Source organism: Betta splendens, chromosome 15 (assembly GCF_900634795.4).
Source record: "Betta splendens chromosome 15, fBetSpl5.4, whole genome shotgun sequence".
NCBI lineage: Eukaryota > Metazoa > Chordata > Actinopteri > Anabantiformes > Osphronemidae > Betta > Betta splendens.
In genome coordinates this window covers 15,871,320-15,898,185 of record NC_040895.2, presented here as the reverse complement: position 1 = coordinate 15,898,185, position 26,866 = coordinate 15,871,320, and the positions used below count along the sequence as shown (strand labels likewise).

Genomic DNA, 26,866 nt, shown 5'->3' with positions numbered 1-26,866 from the left:
GAAAGACGGGAGGGGACAGCGGACAAGGTCACAACACAGGCATTAGTGATCAAATGTGAAATAACGTTCAGCAGAACTGCAGCCAGCTCACGTTTCTTGTCCAGGTCAGACGCTCGGTGTTGTAGCCCATCAGTGTCATGAAACAAGTCACAAACAGGCTCCACTCTGCGTGTGCACTAGGTCCACCAGGAGCATTGTAGATGTTATACCACTTCACTAAAACCTGGATGACAACATTTGACCATGGTCCAGAGACCACATTTAAAGACATAATGTTATTATTAAATACTTGACTGAAGCTTAAATTCTACAAACCTTCATGGCAACTTCCTTGGGCAGGATGAAACAAACAGCTTGAAGGCACTTCATCACTGAAATTAAATTAAGAAAGGAGAAAAAATTGAAAACAGATAAATGTAGATTGTAACTGTCTTTGGTCTTAAACACTGAAAAGATGTTTAAGAGCAGAAGCTTTGAAATAATAATGTCAAGATAATACATGACACCTGAGCCAGAACTGCAATAAAAGAAGATTTGAGTTTCTAGTTCAACAAGAAAGAAGGATTGGAAAAATAAAACTAAAAGTAATAAAACTTAATTTACTGTAACACGACAGATGTTCCTAATGATCTCCATGTTTGCCCCTCTTCCTTAATATAAGGAGGAAATTAAAGAACCACCACTATCACAGTAATTAGTGTTACTGTGTCTCCTAACTACTCTGACCAATCAGATTCCTAATCAGCATCACCAGCCTATCTTAATTGGACATCCAGTGCAGGAAAGGTCAGAGAAGAGGTGGATAAATGCCATTTCATCAGAGGGTGAAAGCCTCGTCTGTAGGATCGATTACTAAATAATGGGGACATAATGCAAGGCAAAGACACAAAGGCAGACACAAACAGGGAAGAGTCACGCACATGCCTCAGCAACACTGACCTCAAAGAAAAGAAACAAAGAAAAGGTGAAACTTGTAGAAACTTGAGCATATGTTGAGATCTAGACAGAATCCACAGATTCTGGGTTATAAAAGAAAAAGGCAGGGGAGCACTGCTTTGATTGTCTAGAATAGAATATAAATTTATACATACACAGTAATTTAGCCTTAGTCAGTTTGTCCCCCCACAGTTAATTATGTGAGTGAGATTAAAGTATATTAAAGTGTTATTTTTTTTCCTTTATTATCAGTAGAATGCTCTGTGAATGTCTGTCTTTTAATGGCATTCTCAATGCATCAAGATTGTACGTCACTGTGTAACAACATAGGGCGGCTGTCAAACCAAATTTGCAGAAGTAAACTGCTCTGACTCAGCCATCTGTGTGCGCGCGTGATATCTGATATTAAATTTATTTCTGTGACTGCGTGTGTCTTACCCAGCTCTGAAGTTGCAATTTGTGGGATACAAATCCTCACCATTGTACCACTGCCGAGTTCCTGAAGAGACAGAAAGAATGTGCACAAAATCAATTTATACGCTTTCTGCTCAATTTCATATTGGTGCAATAAGACTCCCGTGTTTGCTAAAATAGAAGGTAGAGGAAAAGAAGTACTGCTGTTACCAATGGCATTATACAGTAAACGCCTATTCAACTGTTTCAGGAAGCAGAATGCATGACAATGAAAAAGTATGAAGAGCTAGACTAGATACACATTTTCTACATTTGCAAAACCCTCAGCACCACAGCAATGGCCACAAGCAAGAAAACTACTGAATACATATCTTCTTTAATCATCTTTCTCAAACAGTGTTGGTCTTTCTCTCTTCATTATTCACAGCACTGCTCATCTGATTAGACAGAACCCTGATGAGAAAATAAACTGCTGATCTGACACACAGACAGTAGACAACCATTTGAAAGAACAGCCTGCTGCATTAGAAAGCAATTTAGGTCCACATTGACACATCAGTCGGGTCTAAGTAATAATCAATGGAACAGAAACTCAGCAGCCTCAGAAAGAAACGGTGACATTTTCTTAGTGTCCCAAAGGCTGAAGAGGCTGTTTATACCAAGTGTGACAGGGTTAAGACCCAGGAGGCGGAAACACAGAGGCAGACATATTCATTTCCCCATGGCTTTCATTTACAAATTTAATGGCCTTGAATCCAACACAAACATCCCTAAATGTGACTAACACATTAAGGGAAACTGTCATAACAGTCAGTCCGAAGGTAAATGGGCCTTTATTTTTCCAAACATAAATCCGATGTTCAGGGGGCATGGTGGTGGAGTGGGTAGCACAGCAAGAAGGGTGTGGGTTCGATTCCTTTCTGTGTGGGGTTTGCATGTTCTCCGCGTGTCTGCGTGCAGATACATACAGTATCCAGGTTGTTCAAGTCAACCCACAAACCTACCTACCAGAGTGACCCGGTTGCAGACGGGGTCCCGCAGGGCGTGGATGAAGGGTGTGGTTTGTTGGAAGGAGTAATCTTCCAAAAATGAACCTTCGTGCTGTTTGATGTTAGGACTTCTTAGCGCTGAAACTGGTGAAGGCATCACAGCCTGGAGGAGATACCGATTGTATTTATTGCCAGCAACTAAAACCCATACGTGTTTCTTGACCCATAGAGTGGTACCTCATTCAGTCTGTGGAGGTGTCTACTGCCAGCATTAGCTGGTGTGCTAACATTCTCTAACGGTGTGCTGAAATGGGGAATGTGGCGGAAGCTGGGCGACAGGAGGCCTGGGACAAACACTTTACTGACCTAAAGAAAAACCAAAAGACCATTAGCAACACTTCAGTATGATATTGTGTCCATCAGATGCTGTCAATAGAAATGTGTCTGCTGTGTCAACTAACCCGACTTGTGAAGCCTTGGTAGTGCAAGTTAATTCTTACCCTTGTGATTCCAGTGTACAGAACTAGACTGCCACACGCCTCCAGAACCAGCGTGGCATCTTTATTCTGAGGAAAAAAGGTTATCGTTAGAAACAAGGTAGGTCACAGGCTGTTGGCAGTACCTGGAAGCTGAGTCATGTGATTGTATAATGTCATCACTCTGACTGTCCCCAAAACAATCTTCAAGACTAATGTATATTGACATTTTTAAACTCACCTTTTAAATTATATTAATTTAAGCCATCCTTTGCTAACTACAAAAAGTCTGTGTTGTAGAATTTACCTGCAGCGGTTCTGCATCTTTGGCAGGGATGGTCGTGACAGAGGTAAAGATGAGCTTAGATGTATTGTTGCTCTCAATAAATTTCACACACCTGGGAAAACGAGATATCATCACAAGATTAGGTAGAGAGTAATCAGAGGAAAAAGTAACTGGGATATAAAATAATTAGAACATTTATAATTAACGTTCAATCATTGCATCTTGATGTTGACCTGAGCTGTTGATGAGACTCGACCAGGAAACAGAGGTAGCGGTTCTCACAGAGGTCAGAGGTGAGAAATACTTTAGATGCTTTACTGTTCATCTCCCTTCAAGAACAAAAAGTACAATATTGCCACTGCATAGCAAAGAAATACAAAAGATATTTGATTACATAATAACAAAACGTATTATTAAAAACCTACATTGTATTTTACTTTTTTTAGAATATTATCTAATAGAACACAATTTTGATCAGAATAAGTTAAGCAATCTAATATTATTTTAACTCAACAGAATAATGACCATCGTTTAGACACAGCCGAGGTACCATTAAAATAAAACTATTAACAGATAACTTTCAATAATCGTCTGTCATTGAGGTAACTGAATTACAGCCTGGTTCCTGTTTTCACTAAGGTTCAATCCTCATAATTACTTGTGACAGCCAGCTGTGATCGTTTCGCTCCACAGTTGCTCCATGCACAGGTCAGGTATGATAGGCTCCATCTCTGGCACCAACACCGTCTCATTCATTGTGCTGTTAGGAGAGGGTAAAAAGCCATGGTGCCCCCTGGGGGACGGGCTATGAAACGACGTGTTGAAACGAGCTGCACCTGAAAAGGATGGTGCCGCCATGCCTGGAGAATGAGCACGGCTGGGACAGAAGGGTGACGGTGTGAGACATCTGAATTTTATGCCAGTAGTCAAATTAAAAAATAAGTGCCTTATCAACTTCGAGTCAGTTACCTAAGAGCAGCCATGTTGGATATACTTGGAGAATGAATACGTGAATGTATTCCTGGTGAAGATGTCATGACTTTGCTGTGGTGGCTGTGCAAAGCGTTGAGGTGAAGAGGAGAACCAGTAGCAATAGGACAACTTAAAAAAAAAAAAGAAGAAGAAGAAGACACGTTTAGACACTAATAAAAAACAGAGACTCTAATAAGAATAAGGACAAAGTGAATAGAGAGTACAGGTCATTTTTATTACCTTGCTCCAGGACCTAGCCCTGTTGCTCCACTACCTCCAGGAGAGTCCAGGCGGGAGATGTTACGCAGATTAGAGGTCAAAAAATTTAGCGGTGTGCCAGCTGTTTCTGCTGGACACTGCAAGACTGTAGAACGCTCCTGTTGAATGAAAAAAGGACAACGTTAGTGAGCAGATGGTTAGGTGTCTACTGTATGTTTGTCTGTGTGTGTCACTCTCACTTCATGTGTAACCTTTCGCAGGAACCAGACTGAATGTATTCCCTGCAGAGTGTCATAGGAGACAACTATAGAGGGCTGAGAGCAGCTAAAAACTATCTTCATGGTGCAATCAGACATATACTGTGCACGAGAGCCTTCAAACATTCCTAGAAAAACAAACACATTGAAAAGATGAAGATCTCTTATTCAGAAGAGGAGAGATTAGACATGCAGTGTGTCCTACCTGCAGGCTTACACACCACTGGTGCAATTTCATCTAGAGGATGCAGCATGCTGAACACTGTGGGCAGAGGTTCCCTGTAGAAAACAAGTGCTCAGTAGTCAGTCCGATGACAATGCTTAGACATATTTAGATGGTGTGTTGCTGCCGAGTGTGTGAGTGTGAAGTGATTGTCTGTACCCAGGTGAGTTGAGCTGTGTATCAGTCGCTGTGTTTTTTCGTTCCAACAACAGTCCAAACTTGGTCGCCCAAACATTTGAGACCTGTAAGAGACCACAGGCAAAAAATCTCCAGTGACCTGGTGTTTCTATGATTAAGACTCTCAAATCCTAGACTGCTTTTTTAATAGAATGAGATACTTTACTACTCAAAAAGCCATCATGTCATCTGTTTGCCTATAATAATTAATCAGTTAATAGGACTGGATGTCATTTCTACTAGATTTTGAATATCAAAAATGTAACATTACCCTTACAGGCCACAAGCAAGACACAAAAATAAAAGAGCAAAATTCAATTTTCTCTGGGCAACACAAACACTGTTTCTGAATCTTAGCAATAAAAACATATCACTGAATGGAATTACATCTTGTTGCTGTGCAACAGACTAAAGAGACTCATGCACACACAAATACATGCACGCAGACAAAACAAAGACAAAGAGTCAAAACATTAGATTAGATGACTGAAACATTAGATATGGAAGAGGCTGATTACCATTGCCAAATGTTCCATTATTACTGTTAAGGTAGATCAGCAACAGACCAGCAAAGGTGAATGTCACCAGTCTGACTCATGCTTGTAAGCGCACAGACATTAACATGAATGATGTAGAAAGGAAGCTTTTTCAATTCAAGCGCTCATGATGATGAAGAGCTTTGGTTGGAAGGTGAAAATATTTAGATTGTTTAGATTGAGAGTGATAAAATACTTTTGACAAAACCTTTACGTATTGTGTGTCTAAACCATCAGATGATTAGATATTTTTTTAATTTTCTCACCTGGAAGGGCAACGGTGCAATAAAATCCTTCCCAGTCACAGTGTGAACGTTGACGCAGCTACTCTGGATAATACACACTGTCTGCTCCTCTTCTTCCACTGCAACAACAAATATTTAGATTGTTTTTGGCACAGATTAAAAATTTTACTTTTACAATATATAAAATATAACTTTGATACTGTACCATCTTTCTTATTGTTAGGAACAGCAAAATTACACCATAAGGCCTGCAAACAGAACAAAGCAGTGTCAAAAGTTGTTTGGCCAAAAAGGAAAAAAAAATATAAAACCATATAACTATAATAATAACTATACAATACATATCAATTATGAAAAATTCCACTGTGACCTGCTGAACTGGGCTGTCAACTGTGAAGGCCTTGTAAACGCTTGAGGCTTGAGTCCGACAGCCGTGGCTCCAGACAACAACATTTCCTGCTGCATAGAGCTCCTCTTCAAACTCCACATCCTCCTCTCTGACTCCCACACAGCCTTTCCTAAGTTGCCAACATTCCTGCAAATCACAACAACAACCATCAGAACTAAATATTTTGGAAACAAGTACAATGCAAGAAACATGTTTTATTATAAACGTTGTATAGTCCATTGTACTCATCCAGTATAATTAGTCCAATGTAACTACCATTACATGCACGCTATGTAATTCCATGCAGTCTCACCCTCTCTCTCTCCTGCAGACTGACTTCCTGCAGGGACCCCACCAGGCCAGCGGCACCATCTGACGACCAGAGCTCGGAGGCAGGCTGAAGCTCTCTAAGCTGCAGGTTGAAGGCATTTGGATGGTTCTTGCAGTGCTCGCGTCCAAATGGGACAAATGACTGCAAATCCCCAGCGGCAATCATCGTGGCTGTCTCTTCATACACGACTTCCGACATGAGTTCCAAATATCAGCATTATTTCTGGAAGGTATGTTAAATAAAAAAAAAGATGAGAAAAAGACTTTATAGAGAATTCTACTGCTAATGCACATGCTAATAAGACAGTCTTATAGATGTTATAACAAATTTGTTAATGTCATGCCTTTTTCTAGACATTTCAGTAGCGTTAAAGAAAATAATTTAGTATAGAAAACCGTTAGTTGCATAACAAAACACTTGTATATAACTATATATAATAAATATTGCCAGGCTAGATTTTTATTAGAATTTTATTACTTAATCCACATAAATTATCATATTACTATTGACCTTAGGGGCGATGAATTTTCCATTTCATTTATACAGATTTAATGATTATACAACAGGTCCAAACCAGCTTTTAGCTAACTACCTAGTTAGTAGTTATAACTACCTTTTTATAAAATCTTGCTCAACAGCATATTATTTCTAGTGTTAACTACATGCTATTGTTGACTTTATTACCTCCTGCTATAAGTAGCTAAAAACTTGCAAGATCAAAAGTAAACAAAACCGTATAAATTGACAGCAAATATGATGCCATTTGCTTTATTAATAACTCTGATGATGCTTGGCTGTGACTGGAAAGCTAGTTACAAGGTAATCTTCAGCACTAGCATGCTGATGCTAAACACCGATGCCTTACCGTTGCTTTGACACTGCCTCAATTAGCACGCTAGCAAGCGTTAGCACCAGCTAGCTTGGAGTTTGCCGCTAACCTGATAGTAAGGAATAGTCTGGCTCTTGTCGCGGAGTCCTCGTCTTTCCGTCGTATGTGTCCTGCTTGCCCACACCGTCGTCACCACCTCCAACATAAAAACAACTCGCATCAAGTGCCAATCTAAAGATTGGGCCACAGGAGGTTTTCAAATGAGCGCGGACATGTTTGTTGTCCCGACATCCTTTTCCTGTTCGACTTCAGCCAATCAGAAGTCAAATGGAACCGAGGACAGCGCTGATTGGTTGTCCGCCACCTCGAGTTTGCGTCGCCAGATGATGAGCGTTGCCTCCAAATCTGCGGACACGGTTTACCATGAAAATCCTGTAAATGGCCTTTGACAAACTCTTAGCAGTCCCTGATTAGATATTAACTTAAATCTGCATCCTAAACATGTCCATTTATCCAAACGGCTGTCTCATCTTTGCAGGAGTTCTGTCTTCCTAGTTATTCACTTTGATCAGGCAGCTGATTCTATGAAGAGCTTAAAATGTCAGCTTCACAATTTTGGAAATTGTGTTAAATATAAAATAAACTGATGAGATGAGTCGTAACTCTCACATGGTATAACTCCCTAACTGAAGAACACAAAGACAATTCACATTATAAATAGTAAAGTCTTATTGTCTTTCAGAGATTACATGTGGAGGGTTTAAATAAATGTTACATAGAAAGTTGCAGTCACCTCATGTGACAAAGTAGGTGACAACACTCCACTTTGTCCCTAAACATACACATACAAACACATACAGTTGTTAAGTTATTGGACTCAGACCAGGTGGGAGACAATGTACGAAGAACCCAATTACTTACTTATTTTAAAACATAATGACCTCTTTATTGATGTCAGGTAGAAAAACCAAATGTGGCTGAGTTCATAGACAGTGACACAGTCGTAAAATAAATCCCCATGGTTCCTTAACTACAAAACAGTTGCTGAGTCTGCCTCCTACTTCCATTCGTGCTATGCTACAGCACGCCTCAATTTAGAATAAATAAACTGATATTTATATGAGGAAGTGCTGAATAATTAAAAGCTGCAGTGTAAAGTCACACCAAGATTCAGATTCACATAACATTCTTATGCACGTTCCAACAATTTCTTTTTTAGTAATACTAATTAATAATACTAATACTAATGCATTTATAACTTTTGATATCAGTATTTTCAAATTATTATTTGGGTATTTTATGTGACAAGCTTCTCTAAAACATCATTAAATCACCCACTAAACAACGTGTCTTTTCACACACAGACTGTGCACTGCACTGTATACAGCAAAAAGTGTTCATGAGTGAGTGAGTGAGTGAGTGAGTGAGTGAGTGAGTGAGTGAGTGAGAGATTGAATACAACAGATTTAATAGATTTAATAATGGGCATTTTTAACCTGTTGAATTTTCTCTTCTTTTCATGAAGCAAATGACTGTTATTATTTTCCCTGTTCATAGTTTTCTCTGTGACTCATCCTACCTCTACCCTCTTTTGTGTCTCAGTGTTTTCAACTAAATTTCAGGATTGACTGTGTCATCAGTAGCTTTGCTGCTCCTGTCATTGGGCCCAGATGTAAAACATGCATATACAAAATTCCACTGAAATTCTGCGAAAGATGTGAAAATGTTTCCTTTTTGATGTCACCTTTCAGGAAAACAAAGACATGTACAAATCTGCAGCGCTGTTGCTTCACTGCTAACGCACAAACAGCCATGACAGACACATCATTATACTCATTTTGTTGCAGCAGGTTGGCTGCTTTAGTTGAGGTCATCCTGCCATAACAGGTGCTCAGATTTCATTACTGCGGAGCAGCTAAAGCATATACGAGCAGCAGCTGTCTGCGGGAGGGAGAGTGATGGAGTCGCACTCTGCTGGTTGAGTTCATGCTCTGAAAGAAATGGGTGAACTTCACGAAGTGAACAGCTATGTTAAATCTGCACTTCATTATTTGGACTGTTTATGTCTTGCAAACGCATCACACACACCTGTGAGCATTAACTCACATATTAAATTGTGTTATGTGTTATGCAAACAGAGCAAATCTTAGATATTCAGTGTTTCATCTAAATGCACCATGTATTAAATAATAAGACATAATTCATTGAAGCAGAATATCAAAGACAGTTACACAATACAACAAATCCACACAAAGACCACAATCTTGAAACTTGTTCAATAACAGACATGATTCCTCTCAAACCCAGAGTCTCGTGATATTTTGACATGTCACAGGGGAAAAGCACAGCTGCGGCTAATGACATTAAAGATGGCTCGGTCGTATTCAGGTGAGGCTGTGACCCAGCGTGCACGACAAACAGGACACCACCCTAATGGAATGAAACCACTACTGTGTTATTACCTGCACTGGTTTGACGTCCTCAGTGGGAGAGGTGTCTGTACGACTGAAGATGATTTCACCAAACAGTCAGACGGACGGACGGACGGACGGACGGACGGATGAGTGGACGGACCTCATTACATCATCACCAGTGTTTTGCTGCTTAATCAAAGGTAACGATGGAAATGTGAGCGTGCGTGTGTTTGCGCACGAGCGCGTGTTGCACCAATTAAGGTCGTGAGATTGGCATTGCTGTACGTAATGTCTGCCGTGGGACGGAACGGGCCAAATGTATTTATGTATTTAGTTAATTTAGGATGCGATGAAGAGCTCTGGTGGTCTAATTGATCTGTACAAGGCCTCCATTAAAGAAACCTCCAGGGAACCTGTGCTCTGATGACTGTGGAGTGAGTGAGAGAGAGTCAGAGAGAAAGTGCTTGTAGAAAAGGCCAGTTTCTGTTTGTGTGTAGTGTGAAACAAACACACTGTAGCTACAGCTGATGGACTAGAGAGAATATGGACCTTTGGCGACAGATCTGAGATGTTTACATCACCGTTACTTTCAGGTCACACTTTCAGAAATGCTGGAGGTAAACACAGTTCTTGAACTTGAACTAATGCAAAATGGTATTTATTATTAGAAGCTTTATTCCTGCGTCAACCTTTCCTGCCTTCTTTTCCTCTGGTCTTTGTGTGACTTGTTCACAGACTTCAGCCAGAGGTTTTGATCACGGCGCCGTGGCGTCGATCGAAACTTCACACGGCCTTTGTGGTTTTTACAGAGTAATTGCTCCCTGCTTGAAACGTCCAAGTTCTTCTTCCAGGAGCAGACTTGGCTTTGTCAGATTCTAAGGTTGTAAAGCGTTCACAGGCCTTTGAGCCTGTCTGTGACTGATGTGTGAGACTCAGCAGTGCGTCCACATGACTGACAGCTTTGTTCACTGTAACAGCACGATAAACTTGAACTTTCTCATTGGGGACAAGCTTTACAGTCATTTTCTTTTTACGTTTTGCACACACTCGTGCCATGAAAATGTCATTTGCATTATGAGCCGAACGCCGATCGTTTCCCAAATTCCATCCGTCACTGAGGTCTCTGACCTCCATCGTCCGCTCTGGATGCAGCCTTCCTGCTGCTGCACCAAACCGGGTTTAACCATCTGGGGAGTTTGGCTGTAATTTATCAGGCTAATCTCCTCTATTTGCAGATGGCAATCCATCACCAAAGCCAACTGTGTCCACACTGAGCCGGGAGGAGAAGATTCCTGCCACACGGGACACAGAAATCTGTTTGACACCAGCACCTATGACGACATTTCAGATGAGTGTAGAGGCCTGGTGTTTGTCTGAGCACGGGCATCATCTGCACAAACACAGTTAGTGCCATGAACCTGACGTACTCATGCAATATTAATCACCGCATTTATCTTTCAATCTTTAGCTCCTTGTATTTCAGATTTACTTTTATCATGCATGCACATGATTGTCACCATTTGATTGAACTCTCAAACCGACAAAAAAAAAAAGGGCCAAACTAGGGCAGTTTTCTCACTCATTTATATGTTTTATATTTGTTTTCTTGGCCCCACACGCTCTCTGTCGTCATCCATATTAGTATCTGAGTCCATTTCATCGCCTGTTTCATTCACACTGTGACAGAAAGCAGGCCCCGGCGCGGCCCATCGGGCTTCCAGCCGTAATCTGCCATCGGAGTTATCACTCCGTGCTTTGCTAATTGGATAATGTTCTGCAGAGAAGGCACTCAGCAGGCCGGGGATTCCCCTCATAACAGAGGCTGGTGGGCGAGTCGCGACGCTGGATGTGTCCTGGCGGTTATGGTATCGACTCTAGAGCGCACACGTTGAAGCATGTACATACGCTGAACTTCAGGAAAGCATTGCACACAGATCAACATGCAGTAACAGGTAGGTTAGCTTCTTTGTCCTTTTAGAGGGGGTTGGTGGTGACTGCAGCAGAAGCTCAGGTCCTCGGGGGCGTCGTGTCACCCCGTGGACAGAGGTGGAGTGACCTGTTACTCATCTATAGGAACGCTTTCTTCCGCACATTCCATCAACATCAACGTAATAATGCTGATGTTTCCTCCATCAGCTTCCTCTTCCTGCAGGGATCTGTCTCCAATCACTGCTGTCAATTAGACCAGCTCCTTCTCCCATGGACTTCTGCCTAATCCACTTTCTCTCTGGACTGATCGCATTACGTTCAGATGGTGCCATCGTGGTTGTGAGGCGGGAGGAGGACGGGGAGTCGGGGCCTCCAAGACCTGAAGGGCATGATGCAGTGGGAGATACGGTTTGTGCTCATCATCAGGTGCACAGCCACATATGACTTGTAGCTTCCAGAAAAGGTTTGCTCATGTCGTGTTTACATTTACATATATCACATTATCTCTATGGTTCCAGTAAAGACTGAAGCCACGGTGCTTTATTTCACTTAGCAGATTAAAAGCTTTTAGCCTGTTTGTGATCGTTTATCTTCTTTTGAGTAATTGAGGTGTTGAGTGTGTGAAATATAAAAACAAGGAGACAGGGACAGCCTGACAGATTTTACAGATCAAGTATTAACCAGCAGATTTGGATTTAGACTGAAAATTGGACAATGAAAAATGTACAGTAACGTTAAAAGCAGCACAGCCAGGAATAACTTCAAGGTTTAATTTAAGACAAATCACAATAAAAACAGTCCATACAACCTTAGTGGATAAGATCATCAGTTTTTTGAGTGATTGTATTTGTTTTTATTGACCCGCATTGTAATTAGAAGTGAACTGGTATAAAATGATCAGATGAGTCAACAGCATTAACTGTGGCGCATACGTTACTTATTCCTGCAATTAATTCAAACTAAACGGAAAAGGCTCCCCACTAATATCACCGTAGGCCCATTTGGTTCCGACCGTGACCAAACCCAATGACGGAAGCAGCGACCTACTGACGTCCCAGGCCCCTGATCGAATCTCATGTCCCCTCCTGTACATGAGAAATATCCAGGTGTAAAAAAACAGAGCAGAGCTCAAGTTGAACAGAGAGAGGAGCGGATCATGAAGGAAATGATGCAGTGGGAGATACGGTTTGTGCTCATCATCAGGTGCACAACCACACATGACTTGTACAGTAGCTTCCAGAAAAGGTTTGCTCATGTCCTGTTTACATTTACATATATCACATTATGGTTCCAGTAAAGACTGAAGCCAGGGTGTTTTATCTCACTTAACAGATTAAAAGCTTTTGGCCTGTTTGTGATCATTTATCTTCCTTTGAGTAATTGAGGTGTTGAGTGTGTAAAATATAAAAACACGGAGGGAGGGAAACACTCAAATGTTAAAAGAATTGCAGCGCATTAACTCCACTTTAAGTGCAGATTCTAAATGTTCACATTCATATTTGTCTTGTCTGGTCCTTTTACTTCCACAGCCCAAGCGGTGATGCTGTATGTTAGTACCTGTTGTCCATTGATGGGTTCCGTCTTGTTCTTATTAAAAGGCCCGACGTGTTTGGGAGTGAGCAGGTGGGGCGTTCGCCGGCTGCTCCTTCGTTTGCCCACCGGTTCCTCTTCGCTCCGCCACTCTGGAAGCCACGTCTGAGCCAATCACCTCTCTGCTCTCCAGTGATACGGCTAAATGGTTTGCACTCATTTAGACAGACGGATGGACGGATGAGGTGCCGGCCGACGTCACGACTGATCCGCTGTGCCGTTCCAGCAGAGCAAATCAAACCCATCAGGGAGCGCGTGGGTGGATTCAGAAACACTTCAGTCCTGAATGGGCTTCTTTTTAAATGTCCAGCACAACCTGAAATAGAAACGGCATTAGTATATTTCAAACACCTCTTAAAATATTAGTGATGATTTAAAATGTTAATCTGCGGTGTTGGGCTTTTATTCAGCACATGGACGGATTCTGGTGCTCAGCTCTCACTGCTGTGCACAAAATGCGTACAAAAGGCTGAAGGAGGATTTTGATAACATTGTTGCGGAATTAAGGGTTTGTGTCACGACAAGACAATGCACAAGGAATAAAAAGAAATGCTCTGAGCTTAAATTTATGCTTAGAAAACACAATATTTTAGTCATGTACTTATTTGCACCAAAATGTGTTTTCGTGGCCATTCAAACTGTTTAAACTGGAGTCACCAGCTGATGTCAACCATTGTTCTCCTTCTTAAAACTGCAGATAGAAAGAAGAGCAGATGTTAGTTATATAATATAAAGAGACGCTTAAGCTGAAGTGTTTCATGAATTTGTGTATGAAACGTGTCAAATAAAAACAGATCACCAGTTTAAAGTTGCAACAGCCTGACAGATTTAACAGATCAAGTATTAACCAGCAGATTTGGATTTAGACTGGAAATTGGACAATGAGAAATATACAGTAATGTTAAAAAGCAGCACAGCCAGGAATAACTTTAAGGTTTAATTCAAGACAAATCACAGTAAAAACAGTCTATACAACCTTAGTGGATAAAATCATTAGTTTTTTGACTGATTGTACTTGTTTTATGCAGATTCTCTCTATTTTCCATCCCCGGTTTCTCTTCTCTTTCTTGACCCGCACTGTAATTAGAGGGGAAGGGGTATAAAATAATCAGATGAGTCAACAGCATTAACTGTGGCGCATACGTTACTTATTCCTGCGATTAATTCAAACAAAACAGAAAAAACTCCCCACTAATTTCACCGTAGGCCCATTTGGTTCCGACCGTGACCAAACCCAATGACGGAAGCAGCGACCTACTGACGTCCCAGGCCCCTGATCGAATCTCATGTCCCCTCCTGTACATGAGAAATATCCAGGTGTATAAAACCGGAGCAGAGCTCAAGTCGAGCAGAAAGTCACAACGAGGAGCGGATCAGGAGACATCGGAACAACCGAGTGGACGTACAGCAGCAACTGAACATCAGGACCTTGGAGAGCGCAGCGGAGATCAGAAATCTCACTACTTTATATACAGCACATGTAAGTTTTTATTTCCATATTACAATTGTTTTACAGTGTCAAACGGATCCAGGGTCTTTGCTTTTGGTCATTTTAAACATGTGTTCTTTCATCTTTGCGCGCTTTAGGTTTTGGAAATGTCTCCACTACAGATTTAATAATTAGTTGCGTCTAAAGATTCGCAAATGATAATAAAACCAGTAGTTTGATAGGAATCGCAGGGTTGTGTTCACGTAAGTCTGAGAGAAGCCGCGGTCCGCGGCTTCTCTCAGACCTAATAAAGGTTTAACCTCCTCTTCTGTCCTCGCTCCGCGAAAATACGCATCGGATTCCAAGTGTTTTCTTCCTCGTTTGCGTTTATACTGATAAAATGTGAATACGCGTGACAAACTTGGAACAAAGTAAAGAGTAAAACGTTAAGGAATCTGAAAATGATGTCTGTTTTTTTTATCTTTAGAAATAAATTTATGTGAAAAAGGTTTTCACTTTTGGATCCTTTCGATCCTCAGGTGTAACGCGATGTTACAGCGGAACGGTCCCCACCTGCTGCTCCTAATAGCCCTGTGCAGTGTGTTGTACTCCCGGACTCTGAGTCTGCCTTACGCGTCCATGAGGTGAGAGCTCTCTGCGTTTCCCTCCAGCAAAACAACAGCGCTCATGTGTAGACGTGAGGGTTTATTAGAGCTGATGTCTCCAGACTCCAGCTCAGATTCACAAATAACCGTTTACTTGAGAAATAATGGTTGATTGGATGCTTCGTTCTGGCGTGTGTCGTTAACGCTGCTGTCCGGTGGTGCCGTTCAGACCGACCAGACATGCGGACGGGCTGTTCACCAGCGGCTACAGCAAACTACTGGGGCAGCTGTCGGCGCGGAGGTACCTGGAGTCTCTGATCGGGAAGCGGGTCAGGTAGGCGAGCGTCCCGTCCGGAGGTGATGAGGCTGAATGAGTGCTGGCTGTGATGGGGGTGGAGATGTTCAACGTCTGTGTTGGTGGAGTCATACTTCTGTAGAGCAGACTGCAAAACGTTACTCTTTCAATGATCCTGAAGAAGACATCTTTTGTAAATTAACACATTCTTGACAAATTAAAGAAAATGTTTCTTCATTTCACTTCACAACTTATTGCATCCAAGGGTGTGCTGATTACAAGTGTGAGACAAATTTTAATTAAACTCCTATATCAAAATTACATTTCATTCTTAGATAAATTTGTTAATTTTGATCGAGGACTGACAATTTGCCACAGTCAATTTGAGTGACGCGCTCGGACATCAGCTCAGTGACCATCTGAGCCGTTTATCACTTTAACTGTGTGCAGTGATGAGCTGATGGAGGAGCCAGTGAAGCGCCACTCAGACGCCATCTTCACAGACAACTACAGCCGCTTCCGCAAACAGATGGCTGTCAAGAAGTATCTGAACTCGGTCCTAACAGGAAAGAGAAGGTGGGAACTGGTCCGATGCTGCCACGTGTTGTTTGAGCGCTGCTGTGGACAGTTTAAATGGAGAGAGACCTCAGCAGCTGGCTTCAAAGGGAAACTGTGAGGCTTCAGTTTGGACCTCGTGTTCATTTGTAGAATAAAAGATCATTTACAGTTTGAACGATTGAAGATTTTTATTTTTCATCAACCGTGTTGAAAACATAAATGTCCTGTTTGTTGAAACCTGTAGGATTTTATCATTCATCACACGCTCTTCTGTATTTTCCATAATTATTCCTGACATCGTACCTTAACATTGTACAGACAAACACGTATATGGAATAACAATATTCACAGGTTTTGTCTTCCTTCTCCTCTTTCCTCCACACATTTACTCAAACAGCCTGGAAGATCCTGGAGCCAGTGACCCTGAAGAGTCCAGGGATGAAGCCAACACCTTTCAGGAGAGTTACGACGACATCAACCTAGACCACCTCCTAAACAACTTTCAGCTGGTGGGTTCACACACGTACACTGATACCTGTAACCTTTACTGCTTTACTGCTTTAACCTTAATTAATGGCAGGGTTGTATCCATGCATTGATTATGTAATTGCTTCCTAAGACCAAAGAGGATAAATAGATGCTAACAGCTAAACTGACACTGAATAAGCACGACCGCCACACTTCTACATGATTTTCCTGTTTTAACACAAAGTAGATGAAGCACAATTGGCATTTGTAGCCATCGTAATCCTGAACGAGTGCCTTTATTGGACTGATGGAGTATTTTACTGTGTGGATCAATAACCTCTCGTCCTCTCTGTCCACATTCCCGTGTGTTTTTATTTTACAGCCACTTTGAGGAGAGGCCAGTGCTCGAGTGAATACCTCAAGTCATCGTCATGAATCCGCCTGTTACAAGAGCAAACCAGTATTAATCCAAAGGACATTTGAACATCAACTAAACCAACGATGATGTGTTCTCCACTGTGGTTATCTATTTATCCATCCACACAGTACATGTTTACACTGTATATATAATATATATATGCAACATATTAATCACTTCTGTCCCTAGTTAGCAGTTTGGTCAGTCAGCATTTGAAGACAGCAGAGAGTATAACCATTACAACCACGTTTTTCTTTCTAAATCAATGTTCTATTTACTATGTATTTTCAATGGAAACACTTCGTATTAAATATAACTTAATTCTTTCCCATCGACCATTTGACTCACTGAATGTCAATAAACCTAATTTCATAGTTTGGCCTTTCCATTGATTTTCATTCAAATGAAGAAATTGTGACCAACATTTTGTTAAATTAGATCCTGCATCCGATCACAGCGGCACGAGTGCTGCTGTATTTTATGAAGTAACTGCCACTAGGCGTGAGTGAACATTATTAATGGTTAGTGGAACATTGGACCATTAGAAAATCAATAGAGCATTTCATTTATTAGTAGATCTACGATCTCTTTAGCCTTAAATGAGACGTCTTTCCATTTTAACAGAACAATATGTGCATAGAATTAGCACAAAACATCTGATCTTAAATACATGTACTCTTCTCTCACATAAAACACAGCATTTCAGATTAACACTTGTCCTATTCATTTTCAGTTGTGCAACCATGATGTTAGTTGTTTCATAAATCCATGTGGTTTAGAAAGAAGAGACGAAGGAAGAGGAACAAACGGACACAGATGCATATATTCACTTTAAATTATTCCGTATTTAGAGCAAAGACGTTATAACTGTGCATAGACCTGCCTTTAGTGCATATAGTGATGTACACCACTCACCAAATAAAAGATGTCTGTTTATTTTTCAAAGCTGAGTTGTTTTGTCTGGCTGATTGTTTGATGTTTGAAGTTTTCCAACATCTGTTTCACCTTTTGCTGAAGTTACACCGAGGATGGTTGGTGTTTGTGCTTCTGAAAGCTTCCCTACTCAAAACATCCTAAAGATTAAGGCTGATGTTAAGAGACAGTCACAGTGTGTATCACACATACTGTACCGTACTACAAAGACAATCAGCCTAACTGTGTGCTTAAACGGGAGACAATGCAAACTCTTCAATAGATCAACAGACCCCCAAACACAGGTCTAATCATACAAGCATCCAATTCTAGCTGTGATATTTATAAACATCATCACGCTTTTTAAGGAAAATAAGGACGTGACGAGGCGAGTTACATAAATACAAACGGGCAAGCGACCTTCTCATCTCCCCAATGGGTGTCAGCTGATTAAAATGAAGCTCAGTGACACTGACAGGACAACACTGTACCACTAGATGTGATTGTTTTACCTTGAAATGCTTCCTTCATTACCTCTTGACCCTGAAGCTGATTAACGCTTCACCATCTTCCAAATGCTGGGAAAAGCAGGTTTGACGTGTTCTACAAGTAACCTGAAGGAGGTGTAGAACATCTGCACAGGAAGTTTAAAATCTCAGAAATTAATGTTTTGAGTTATATTAAAACAGTCACAGTGTGAATTATTGAATAACAAGTAGAAGATAAACCATGTTACTGTGTTCAGGAGGTTCAGCACCATGGACAGCGACAGCAGTTGGACGTTGCCTTATTTTATGCAAGGTTTGTGTTATTTTTTTAAATAACTTCTTATGGTCTTTATCTTTACGTTAGGAGCTAAAGCCCTTTATTTATGACTTCCTGAAACTACAGCAGCAGAACCATTGAAAAACAATGAGCGCACTGCTCACTGCTTCTGCAGAAGATGAAACGATGAAGTGGTCAATTCAGGAGAAATGGAAAAATAATCTGAGTGATGCATCTTTTTTATTGCCAGTAGATTTCATGATGATTAGAATATGTATTCATATTATATGTTATATTTCCATTGCTTTTCCCAGTATGTATTCTTGTCAGTGGCAAAAAAACTTTGCTTACGCCAGCAACACTGGTTGCTGCAAAGCTTTTTCTGTAGTACCTCCTTTAACAGATATTACAATATGTGACATGTATCGATATAATCACAGTGTAGCTCTCAAAATCAATGTAATATAACACCTTTAATTTCCATCCAGTGAGCCTTCACACGTCCAGTTGAAGTAGGTCACATGGGAGATTGCTAATGGACCGCAAGTCAGCTGTGTGATGTTGTGTGAAGGTTTGACTGTAGCCATGCTCTCAGTCATGGTGTCATGCTTCACACCATTAGCAGACATCTCAGTCATCCAGCTGGAAGTTGCCACATCTCTGCCCTGTAATGGCTCCCAGTGTGGCAGCCATGTTTACCATTTACAGCTGAGGACCAACGTTCGGGTGCAAATGGACTCGAGTTCCTGCTCTTATTAGTGCAGATTAATGACATTCAGCTGTGTTTTACTCAGCTTTTATAGATTTGCTCCATTTCGGTTATAATCTGAGTAATGTATTTCGTTGTCAGTGACACTAGAGATTCAGCCCATGTACAGTACATGTTTACCTGCATAATCCTTGGTCATTTCTGAAACAAAGTCACAAAGGAATTTCCAGACATTTCCATTCAATTAATCAGATTTGATGAGTCTCAGCTTTCCTTAACATGACTTAATTCCTGTGTTAAATTAACATAATTCCTCGCTCTCAGAGTTGTGACTCAGCTTGTTGACAAGTGTCAAAAAGTCAGCGGATATTTGACTCATAAATGTCATAGGCAATGTTCTGCAGGGCTGGACCCAGGTCAGACGATCATGTAATTAGAAGCCCAAGTGTCAGATTGTGTGGATGGAAGACTTCAGGGCGTCTGCTGAGTGAGCAATAGCTGCAGAACAGGAGGGGAAGACAAACCTAGTTTCCTTAAATTGTTCATTAATGAGACACAACACAAATAAACCAAGGTGAACAAACTGAGCAACAGATTTAATCTCAGTAACCAATTTTATATATATGTTATGTGTCAAACAGCTTTTGTGAACTGGCTTAAACAGGAATATCTACACTCTGTGTGTTAACATAAATACACCGATTTTGCTGACGTGTGTTTGCTTTTAAGCATCCACTGACCTGCACTTTGATAACACGTGTTTATGTTTTATGCTCACGTTTCTTAGCAAAACAATGTGTCTTTTCATGTTTGCGGGTTTAATTGGTCCCAGAGTAGAATGGATTTGTTTTAATGATAGAAAACTCTCGTCAGTGTGTGTGTGTGTGTGTGTGTGTGTGTGTGTGTGTGTGTGTGTGTGTGTGTGTGTGTGTGTGTGTGCCCACTCACCTGGACATTTGTGATTACTGCCTGCTTTGTGCAGAGGCTTCACTCATTAGGTCTCATCACTGCTGATCTTAATGGACCAAACTGAGCAAAAATAGACGGAGAGAGGGCTGCAGCCTTTTAACACAAAGCTCTGTGTGTGTGTGTGTGTGTGTGTGTGTGTGTGTGTGTGTGTGTGTGTGTGTGTGTGTGTGTGTGTGTGTGTGTGTGTGTGTGTGTGTGTGTGTGTGTGTGTGTGGTCTTCCAGAGAGCAGGACTGAAGACAATAAACGCCCCTTCTGATCAGCTGCATCGTATCCTCGATAGGTATCAGACCTGAGACCTGAGGGCTGTGGACTCCAGTCAGAGAGCAGGTCAACATGCAGACGAGACAAACCATTAAGTGCTTTATAGACTTAACCAGTTTTGTGTCTGGTCTTATTCAGATTTGATGTTTCATAAAATGAATAGAAAACGTAAATGAAGAAAATGAAAAACCACTGACTTTTCCATAAAGGCACAAACATGAGGCCTGGCATCAGATGAACCACCAGCGTCACCAGCACGAGTCCCACTTTTCATCCATCCTCAGCTTCGTTGGGAGGAATTAAATCACCTCCTCGTCGTCTCCCTGGAGGAGATGAAGTGACAGCTTAATTTCAGGGTTTTTACAGTTCAACCTTGGTGACGAACAACCAGTTGTCATGTGGAAGTCACTGCACATCAACACAATTAACCTGAAAGACACAAACGATAAACACAGCTTGCGTGGTCCGGATGTTCCCCTTCGTTATGGCCTCAGGCTGGAAAGTGCAGTCAATGCAAAACATCAGAGGAAGTCGTGAACTTTAAAAGGATGAAAAGCAACAAATACTGACAGGACCCGTGTTGAGACGGATCAGAGTTTGGAAGCCGCGTGTTCCCTCACATACTGTATGCATGATGATAGTGCAGCGGCGCCGCCTGGTAGAGACCCGCTCTTCAACACACACACATACAGATGTGGCGGCTGCCTCTAATGACTTTTACAACTAGCAGCGGCTCTGATTGCGGCAGCAGCCGATCAATGAATCTGCTGATGAATAATCCCGAGTCGCTGGGGGAGAGAAAGGCCACAGCGCGGATTAATCAGCAGCTGCCACCACAGTGACATCAGCAGGTCTGACGTTTCCCTCCACTCCCATTATCGGGGCATTTCCTTCCATCTTAGATGCCCTGCCGCTCCGCTTGTTAGCACTTCCATCTTCAAGCAACACATCTGTTCATTCTGCTCTCTTATTCCTGTGCTCGTTGTCTGCAGATAGAGCCAGAGTAATTTCACTCATAATGAATCCATCCATCCGTTGTCTTTGGGAGGAACCTAATACCTAAAAAGGAACCTAATACCACACATTTAATGATAACATTGAACTTTTTGGTTTATTCTCTGATTAAAAATATATATATCAAACAATAATTAGATCTAATAAGAGCTGCCGGCATCTATGAAAATACTATGTATTATTTGTTTAAATCAAATAGTTAGTCAGACAAACAGACTAACAGCTGCATTTCTCTGGATGTTTTCATTAACGTGTCCAGATGCTGCAGAGACATTACAACTATGGCTGTTTGTCAGGAAACGGAAAAAGGTTAAATAGTGCTAGGACTGGAGACAGAAAGGGGCTAATTAGATCCCATGTCCCGTAAATACGCTGAGAAATAGTTTTTACTTACATTTTAAGGTCAACAGCATAATAATAATAAATTACGTTATTTTAACTTGTGACACATTGTGTTTTAGCAAAAAAAAATGAGGTAAATTTACGTTCACTCTAAAAAAGAAGAGGCTGCAATTTTACAGTTTAATGCGATTTTAGTCTTAGTGGGAGAAAATTAAATTATGGAATGAGAAATCATGTTGTAACAGTGGATACAGTCCTGGAAATAAACCTACAACTTAGAACATAGGAAAGAAACGCTCAGGCTCACAAATCTGAGAGGACATCATGTGTTCACATCTACGGGCCACTTTATTAGGGACTGTAGAAATGGATTCGAGCTCCATACTTCACTTTGAGCTTGAAGGTTTCTTCACGTCACAGGACGTCCCACTGATCACCTAAGTTCTACGTGCGAGCTGACACATGAATGAAAGCTGATGGATGTGCACATGCGTCATCATGACAAAACACACACACACACGCACACAACTGTAATGAGAGGGAGAGGCGAGAGCCAAATTGGGTCATCCTGTAAATGTCAGGGGTAACATCTAATGTCAGTGATGCTATTTTAGCTTCATAACTCTCCTAAACAAGTGTTGACTGAATCAGGGAAACATTTGTTTTGAGGGAAAATAGACGGAGAGTATTTTTATCCAAAGGCCTATGAGGCTTTGTTTGAAAGGGTATTTCTCCAGGAGGATTCATAATAAGGAAAACAATGAAGGTTTAAAAAAACATAAAATAACAAACCATACCTCACATTAGATTTGTCACGCTTAAATAAAGTGTAGCAAAGCATCTGGATCAATAAGTCTGGTTATTAGTTACCAGAGAAATTCAGTCTTTAGTTTTTTACACGACTTCTGTGCAACCGATGTCTAACTAAATTTACACTTAAAAATTAAATTTACACATTTACACAGCTCCATCGATATTAAAATAAATGGTTTATCACAGTGAAAATGATTTGATGTCTTTCATTATATTTAGAAATAACCTTAGTAAAAAGTAAAAAAAAACAAGAGTCAGAGCAGGACAAGACCAAGCACCATTAGTAGTTTAAGGTTAATGAGGAAGCAACACTGCCCCCTGGTGAGAAAGACAAGAAATGACAAGCATCAGAAATACAGCAGACACCTAACGCCTGAATTTCTTCAGAGGGTGATTATCTTGTCATGAAAAAGGTGCCAGGATGCTCCTAAAACCTTGTATGCATAATGTTCTAATTATCTATATTTTCTAATTAGCTATATTTTATATATTTTTGCCCAGTCCCATAAATAATTATGCATAATCACCGCTTAACCAGTGTCAGTAATCATTTGTTACCAAACCGAATTTGCCTTGAGACAAATGACACAAAAGCAAGTTATGTTTTATCAAGTCTATTTACATGAAGACACAATGAACATTTATTAAAAATACAAAACTATTTAAAAGTACAATGTATTTACAATTATTTCATAAAAAAAACATAAAATTTTCTATATTTTTTGGTTGTCCCAATATTATTTAAACAAGAGCCTCAATCATTTTGGTAAAGCTAGAGTTCTACATGGAGTAAACCTGTGTGAATGAAGAGTGATAATGATAAAACCTTCCTCTCTGTTTGAGCTATTTAAGAAAATGTCTGTGCAGGAAAACGCAGATCCCCAAGTTAAAAAAGAGCCAGCAATGAAAACTTTGGTCACAGGCGCCTGACATTCCTCTTGCTGCGAGTGCTCCCTGGTGTAATGGGGGTCGTCCTGGAGTTGACAAAATGGGTTCGTGGCTGCACGGTTCGGCAGGGGGTCGAGCCGTGGAACGTCTCCTGGCAACGTGTGCAAAAGTCATAGAGACAGCTGGAACGCGTGCACGTGGCCCTCTGTGCCTCAGCCGAATGTGTCGCTGGAGAGCCACAACGTTTACAGTGACGCAGGGATTCATGCTGCTTCAGACCGCTGGCAGCCTGGAGGCGACAAAAACATGCATATCTGTTAGAGCTCAGGGGCAAACAGTAGAACATGCAAGTAAACAACTTCTGACCATCATATGCAAGATCATGTCACAGGTTCCAGTGTGAGGTGTTTTATTATCAAGGTTGCAATAATAATAAACTTTAGAAAGTATTATCTATGACAAACACTCACCTGCATAAACTCTTTAAAACGTGTGCATTGGGAGGTGGGAGTGTTGCCCTTCTGAGAGGAAGCGCTCCGTCTGTTGAGCTTACAGCTGGGGGTGGAAGAGGTAGAAGACGATGAAGAGGCCGACTGAGTATTTGAAGAGGCCAGAGTCTGCATGCAGGACAGCACCACCCTGGACACAGCCACCTCCCGTGTCAGACCACAAAGCTTCGCTCTCCGAGAGCTTGTTGACTCCTGAAAAAGATTAAAAAAAAAAAAAAAAATTAGAAAATTAGAGAATAAATAAAGATACTCAAACAACACATTTGATACTTTAGTATGCGAGATCTCTGTTGCACAATTCTTTGTGCTCGTCTCACAATTTGCATGTGTTATCTTACCCTGAGGGCTTCTTCTTGTCTTTGACATCTTCTCAGAGCTGTGGGATCGTCACAGATGACCCTCCTCCACGTCCTGCTGACTTTTTTACACCTGTGAGGTGAGAAACAATGCATACAGTAAAATGAAACCAGTTAACTACGACTGACTACTTTTAACACCCTTGAAACAATTACATGTGCAAAGCCACCCTCCCCCTCTCTTAGCATATACTCTCTCGTATTCTAAACAGGTTTAAGTTTACCTAATGAGATCCATGTCTCCGAGCAGGGCCAGGATGTCTGCCAGTATGCTCCTCATGTTCCTGGACAGCAACGAGGTGAACATATCGACAAACTCCAGCCCCATTTGTCTTCCAATCACACGATCCAAAAGGTGGCTTTCTGCTACCTTTCCAACAACGCTCCAGTCATATCTGTCAAAGAAGCAGGAGTAATGAAATTATTTACTAAGCAGAGACATGGAGAATGTGAAGAAAACAAGAGAAACTATAGTAGTACAGACATACCTCTTATTTTTCCTATAGCTCTTCACAAGTTCTTCACACACATCCTGCTGAAAGTTCAGTATTGGCAGGTTGGGGTCCGTGTGTTTGTCCGCGGGAGTGGATGACAAACAGCACGTAGCTGCTCTCCTCCTGGGACGGTCCACGGGGGTAGAAGCCGTCACCAGCGGCGCTGGGTGACTGGGGTTCTTCCTTCCGCGGCATTTGGAGGGAGAATTACTCGTCGTCTTCCCCGGTTGTGTAACAGAAACCAGCAGGGCCGACGTGGGCTTCGCCTGCGTGTGCTCGTCCTCCTCGTCCCCATGATGCTCATCAAGCTGGCTGTTTTGTAGAGACAGGTACCCGCTGTCCTCCAGCCCTTTCTCCAGCGTCCTGTCGTGATCCCTGCTTGTATCATTTTCCTTGTCGTGGACTGCTTTAATGCTGTCGTCGTCGGTAAACAACACGGTCACGTCCGCGGGGAGATGCACACGTTTGACGGGGGCGGTGGAAGCCTTGGGTCGGAACACCATGGCGTCTGCAGCAGGGGCTTTCTCCGTGCTGCGGCCCCTGTTGGTTTCGTAGTGAGGACATTTCATGATGCTTTTTATGCAGTAAAGCGAACACTGCAAAAAGCTGAGGAAACAGAAAAATCACGGAGTTACTACAAACATCTACAAACAGTGACCGAAACAACAAGACTGCTACTTTACGTGAACTTCCAGGGTAAAGACTGCGTTGCCTGGCGTATATACATAAATAACATACAAGTATACTACCAATCGATTCTTACTTTATGGTCTGATTGTACGCGTAAAGGCGCCGGGCAAAGGTTTTGCGAAAGAAATAGCTAGTTTTGGCGCGGGGCAAATTTGGCGGAAAGGCGGCGGTGACGTGTGGGCAGATAAGCCATTTTGCAGGACGGAGCCGCATTTCCGCGCGTACAGCGGCACATTTGCAACCAACAAGAAAATATAATTCCCTGCTTGCAGCCAGGTGACTCACGCAGTCAGTGGGATAAAGTACAAAAACGCTGCGCATCCACGGCTTTAGCACGACGCTGGCCGAGCTAGCGCCGAAACTAGCTAACGTTGGCGTCAACGTCCAAACTCTGGGATCGTATTAAAATAAGCGTCCTACCGTACCTTCCAAGTGTCCGCTGATATTTCTATCCTGAGCCGAGTCTTGCGTCACCTTATTCCACTGGGCGAACTTCACGCTCCAGCTTCACCAACGCTTCATGCTCTGTAACTGAAAGTCCGCGGCTTGTCCTTTTTATTTGAATTCCGTGCGCAAAAGGCGCAACCCAATCGCGACAAAGCGGTTCTTGTCTCTTTAAACCACCACCCAATGGGAAGCGAGATTTCAGCACGTTGACGTAATGACGTCACGGTTCGGTCTTTGTCCTGCTGCTGGTTTTCCCCTCCCACGGTCTCAGCCAAAAATGTAAAGTTATGTCACAAGATACACAACACTGTGATGGTATTTTTCTGTAAAGAAAACTCAATACTTATATACTACTACAACTACTGCTACTACTACTAATACTGCTACTACTGCAAAATGGAGGTTGTGCAGCTGGAAGAATGTAATCCCAGATCAAAATGTCTCTGTTAAATGTATAAAATACAATTTTCACACTTATTACTGTTTTTATTTTCATTAACATTAACAAATATAATATATATTTAAGAGCACTAAAGTTGATATATTTTCTAAGCTTCCTCCGTCTTTAAAAACAATTGTTGTGGTGCACTTGAATATATAAGGCAGTGGTGTCAAACTCGGGCCACTCTTTCAGTCTTTTCCAATTGATTTGCCAAGTGACACACATGTTCAAGGTGATCAACAGAGAGAACTGGAAAACCAGCAGGGACA

At 41.5% G+C, this 26,866-nt stretch overlaps 3 protein-coding genes across 6 annotated transcripts in view; 1 reads left to right on the top strand and 2 right to left on the bottom strand.

Annotated features, from left to right (window-relative positions):
- The window catches only part of anapc1 (anaphase promoting complex subunit 1), a 30,488-nt gene extending 22,898 nt beyond the window's left edge, over positions 1-7,590 (bottom strand). For 3 of the 4 annotated variants that reach the window (XM_041067527.2, XM_029127127.2, XM_029127130.3), the window contains exons 1-19: positions 7,388-7,590; positions 6,432-6,671; positions 6,101-6,265; positions 5,936-5,978; positions 5,752-5,849; positions 4,932-5,014; positions 4,755-4,828; positions 4,532-4,677; positions 4,314-4,450; positions 4,071-4,202; positions 3,760-3,978; positions 3,335-3,430; positions 3,123-3,213; positions 2,840-2,905; positions 2,577-2,705; positions 2,359-2,502; positions 1,375-1,435; positions 316-371; positions 92-223 (exon numbers count right to left, since the gene is read on the bottom strand). In XM_041067527.2, coding sequence (XP_040923461.1) covers positions 92-223; positions 316-371; positions 1,375-1,435; positions 2,359-2,502; positions 2,577-2,705; positions 2,840-2,905; positions 3,123-3,213; positions 3,335-3,430; positions 3,760-3,978; positions 4,071-4,202; positions 4,314-4,450; positions 4,532-4,677; positions 4,755-4,828; positions 4,932-5,014; positions 5,752-5,849; positions 5,936-5,978; positions 6,101-6,265; positions 6,432-6,647 — 2,088 coding nt within the window. In that variant the 5' untranslated portion in view covers positions 6,648-6,671; positions 7,388-7,590. Of the gene's footprint in view, positions 1-91; positions 224-315; positions 372-1,374; positions 1,436-2,358; positions 2,503-2,576; positions 2,706-2,839; positions 2,906-3,122; positions 3,214-3,334; positions 3,431-3,759; positions 3,979-4,070; positions 4,203-4,313; positions 4,451-4,531; positions 4,678-4,754; positions 4,829-4,931; positions 5,015-5,751; positions 5,850-5,935; positions 5,979-6,100; positions 6,266-6,431; positions 6,672-7,314 lie in introns of all 4 variants that reach the window. The other variant, XM_041067528.2, reaches the window with a different exon arrangement.
- Positions 7,591-14,544: 6,954 nt separating this feature from the next.
- On the top strand, positions 14,545-17,934 carry vip (vasoactive intestinal peptide). The gene is made up of 6 exons (XM_029127824.3): positions 14,545-14,691; positions 15,180-15,284; positions 15,475-15,579; positions 15,991-16,116; positions 16,496-16,607; positions 16,949-17,934. Coding segments are annotated over exons 1-6 (459 nt in total). The 5' UTR covers positions 14,545-14,689; the 3' UTR covers positions 16,958-17,934.
- A 5,435-nt stretch (positions 17,935-23,369) lies between these two features.
- fbxo5 (F-box protein 5) lies at positions 23,370-26,294 on the bottom strand. Its single transcript, XM_029127783.3, has 6 exons — positions 26,134-26,294; positions 25,013-25,624; positions 24,749-24,919; positions 24,507-24,597; positions 24,130-24,360; positions 23,370-23,948 (listed from the first exon to the last, which is right to left on the bottom strand). The coding sequence occupies exons 2-6, from the start codon at positions 25,585-25,587 to the stop codon at positions 23,688-23,690; spliced, it is 1,329 nt and encodes a 442-aa protein (XP_028983616.1). The 5' UTR covers positions 25,588-25,624; positions 26,134-26,294; the 3' UTR covers positions 23,370-23,687.
- Between the last annotated feature and the right edge of the window lie 572 nt (positions 26,295-26,866).

Coding starts and splice junctions, on each gene's coding strand:
- vip (XM_029127824.3), top strand. Junction 15,285..15,474: donor CTGCCTTACGCGTCCATGAG/GTGAGAGCTCTC, acceptor GGTGCCGTTCAG/ACCGACCAGACATGCGGACG. Junction 15,580..15,990: donor CTGATCGGGAAGCGGGTCAG/GTAGGCGAGCGT, acceptor AACTGTGTGCAG/TGATGAGCTGATGGAGGAGC.
- fbxo5 (XM_029127783.3), bottom strand. CDS start 25,587: ATGAAATGTCCTCACTACGAAACCAACAGGGGCCGCAGCACGGAGAAA. Junction 24,361..24,506: donor GACAAGAAGAAGCCCTCAGG/GTAAGATAACAC, acceptor AATCTTTTTCAG/GAGTCAACAAGCTCTCGGAG. Junction 23,949..24,129: donor GTTTTAAAGAGTTTATGCAG/GTGAGTGTTTGT, acceptor TGTCGCCTCCAG/GCTGCCAGCGGTCTGAAGCA.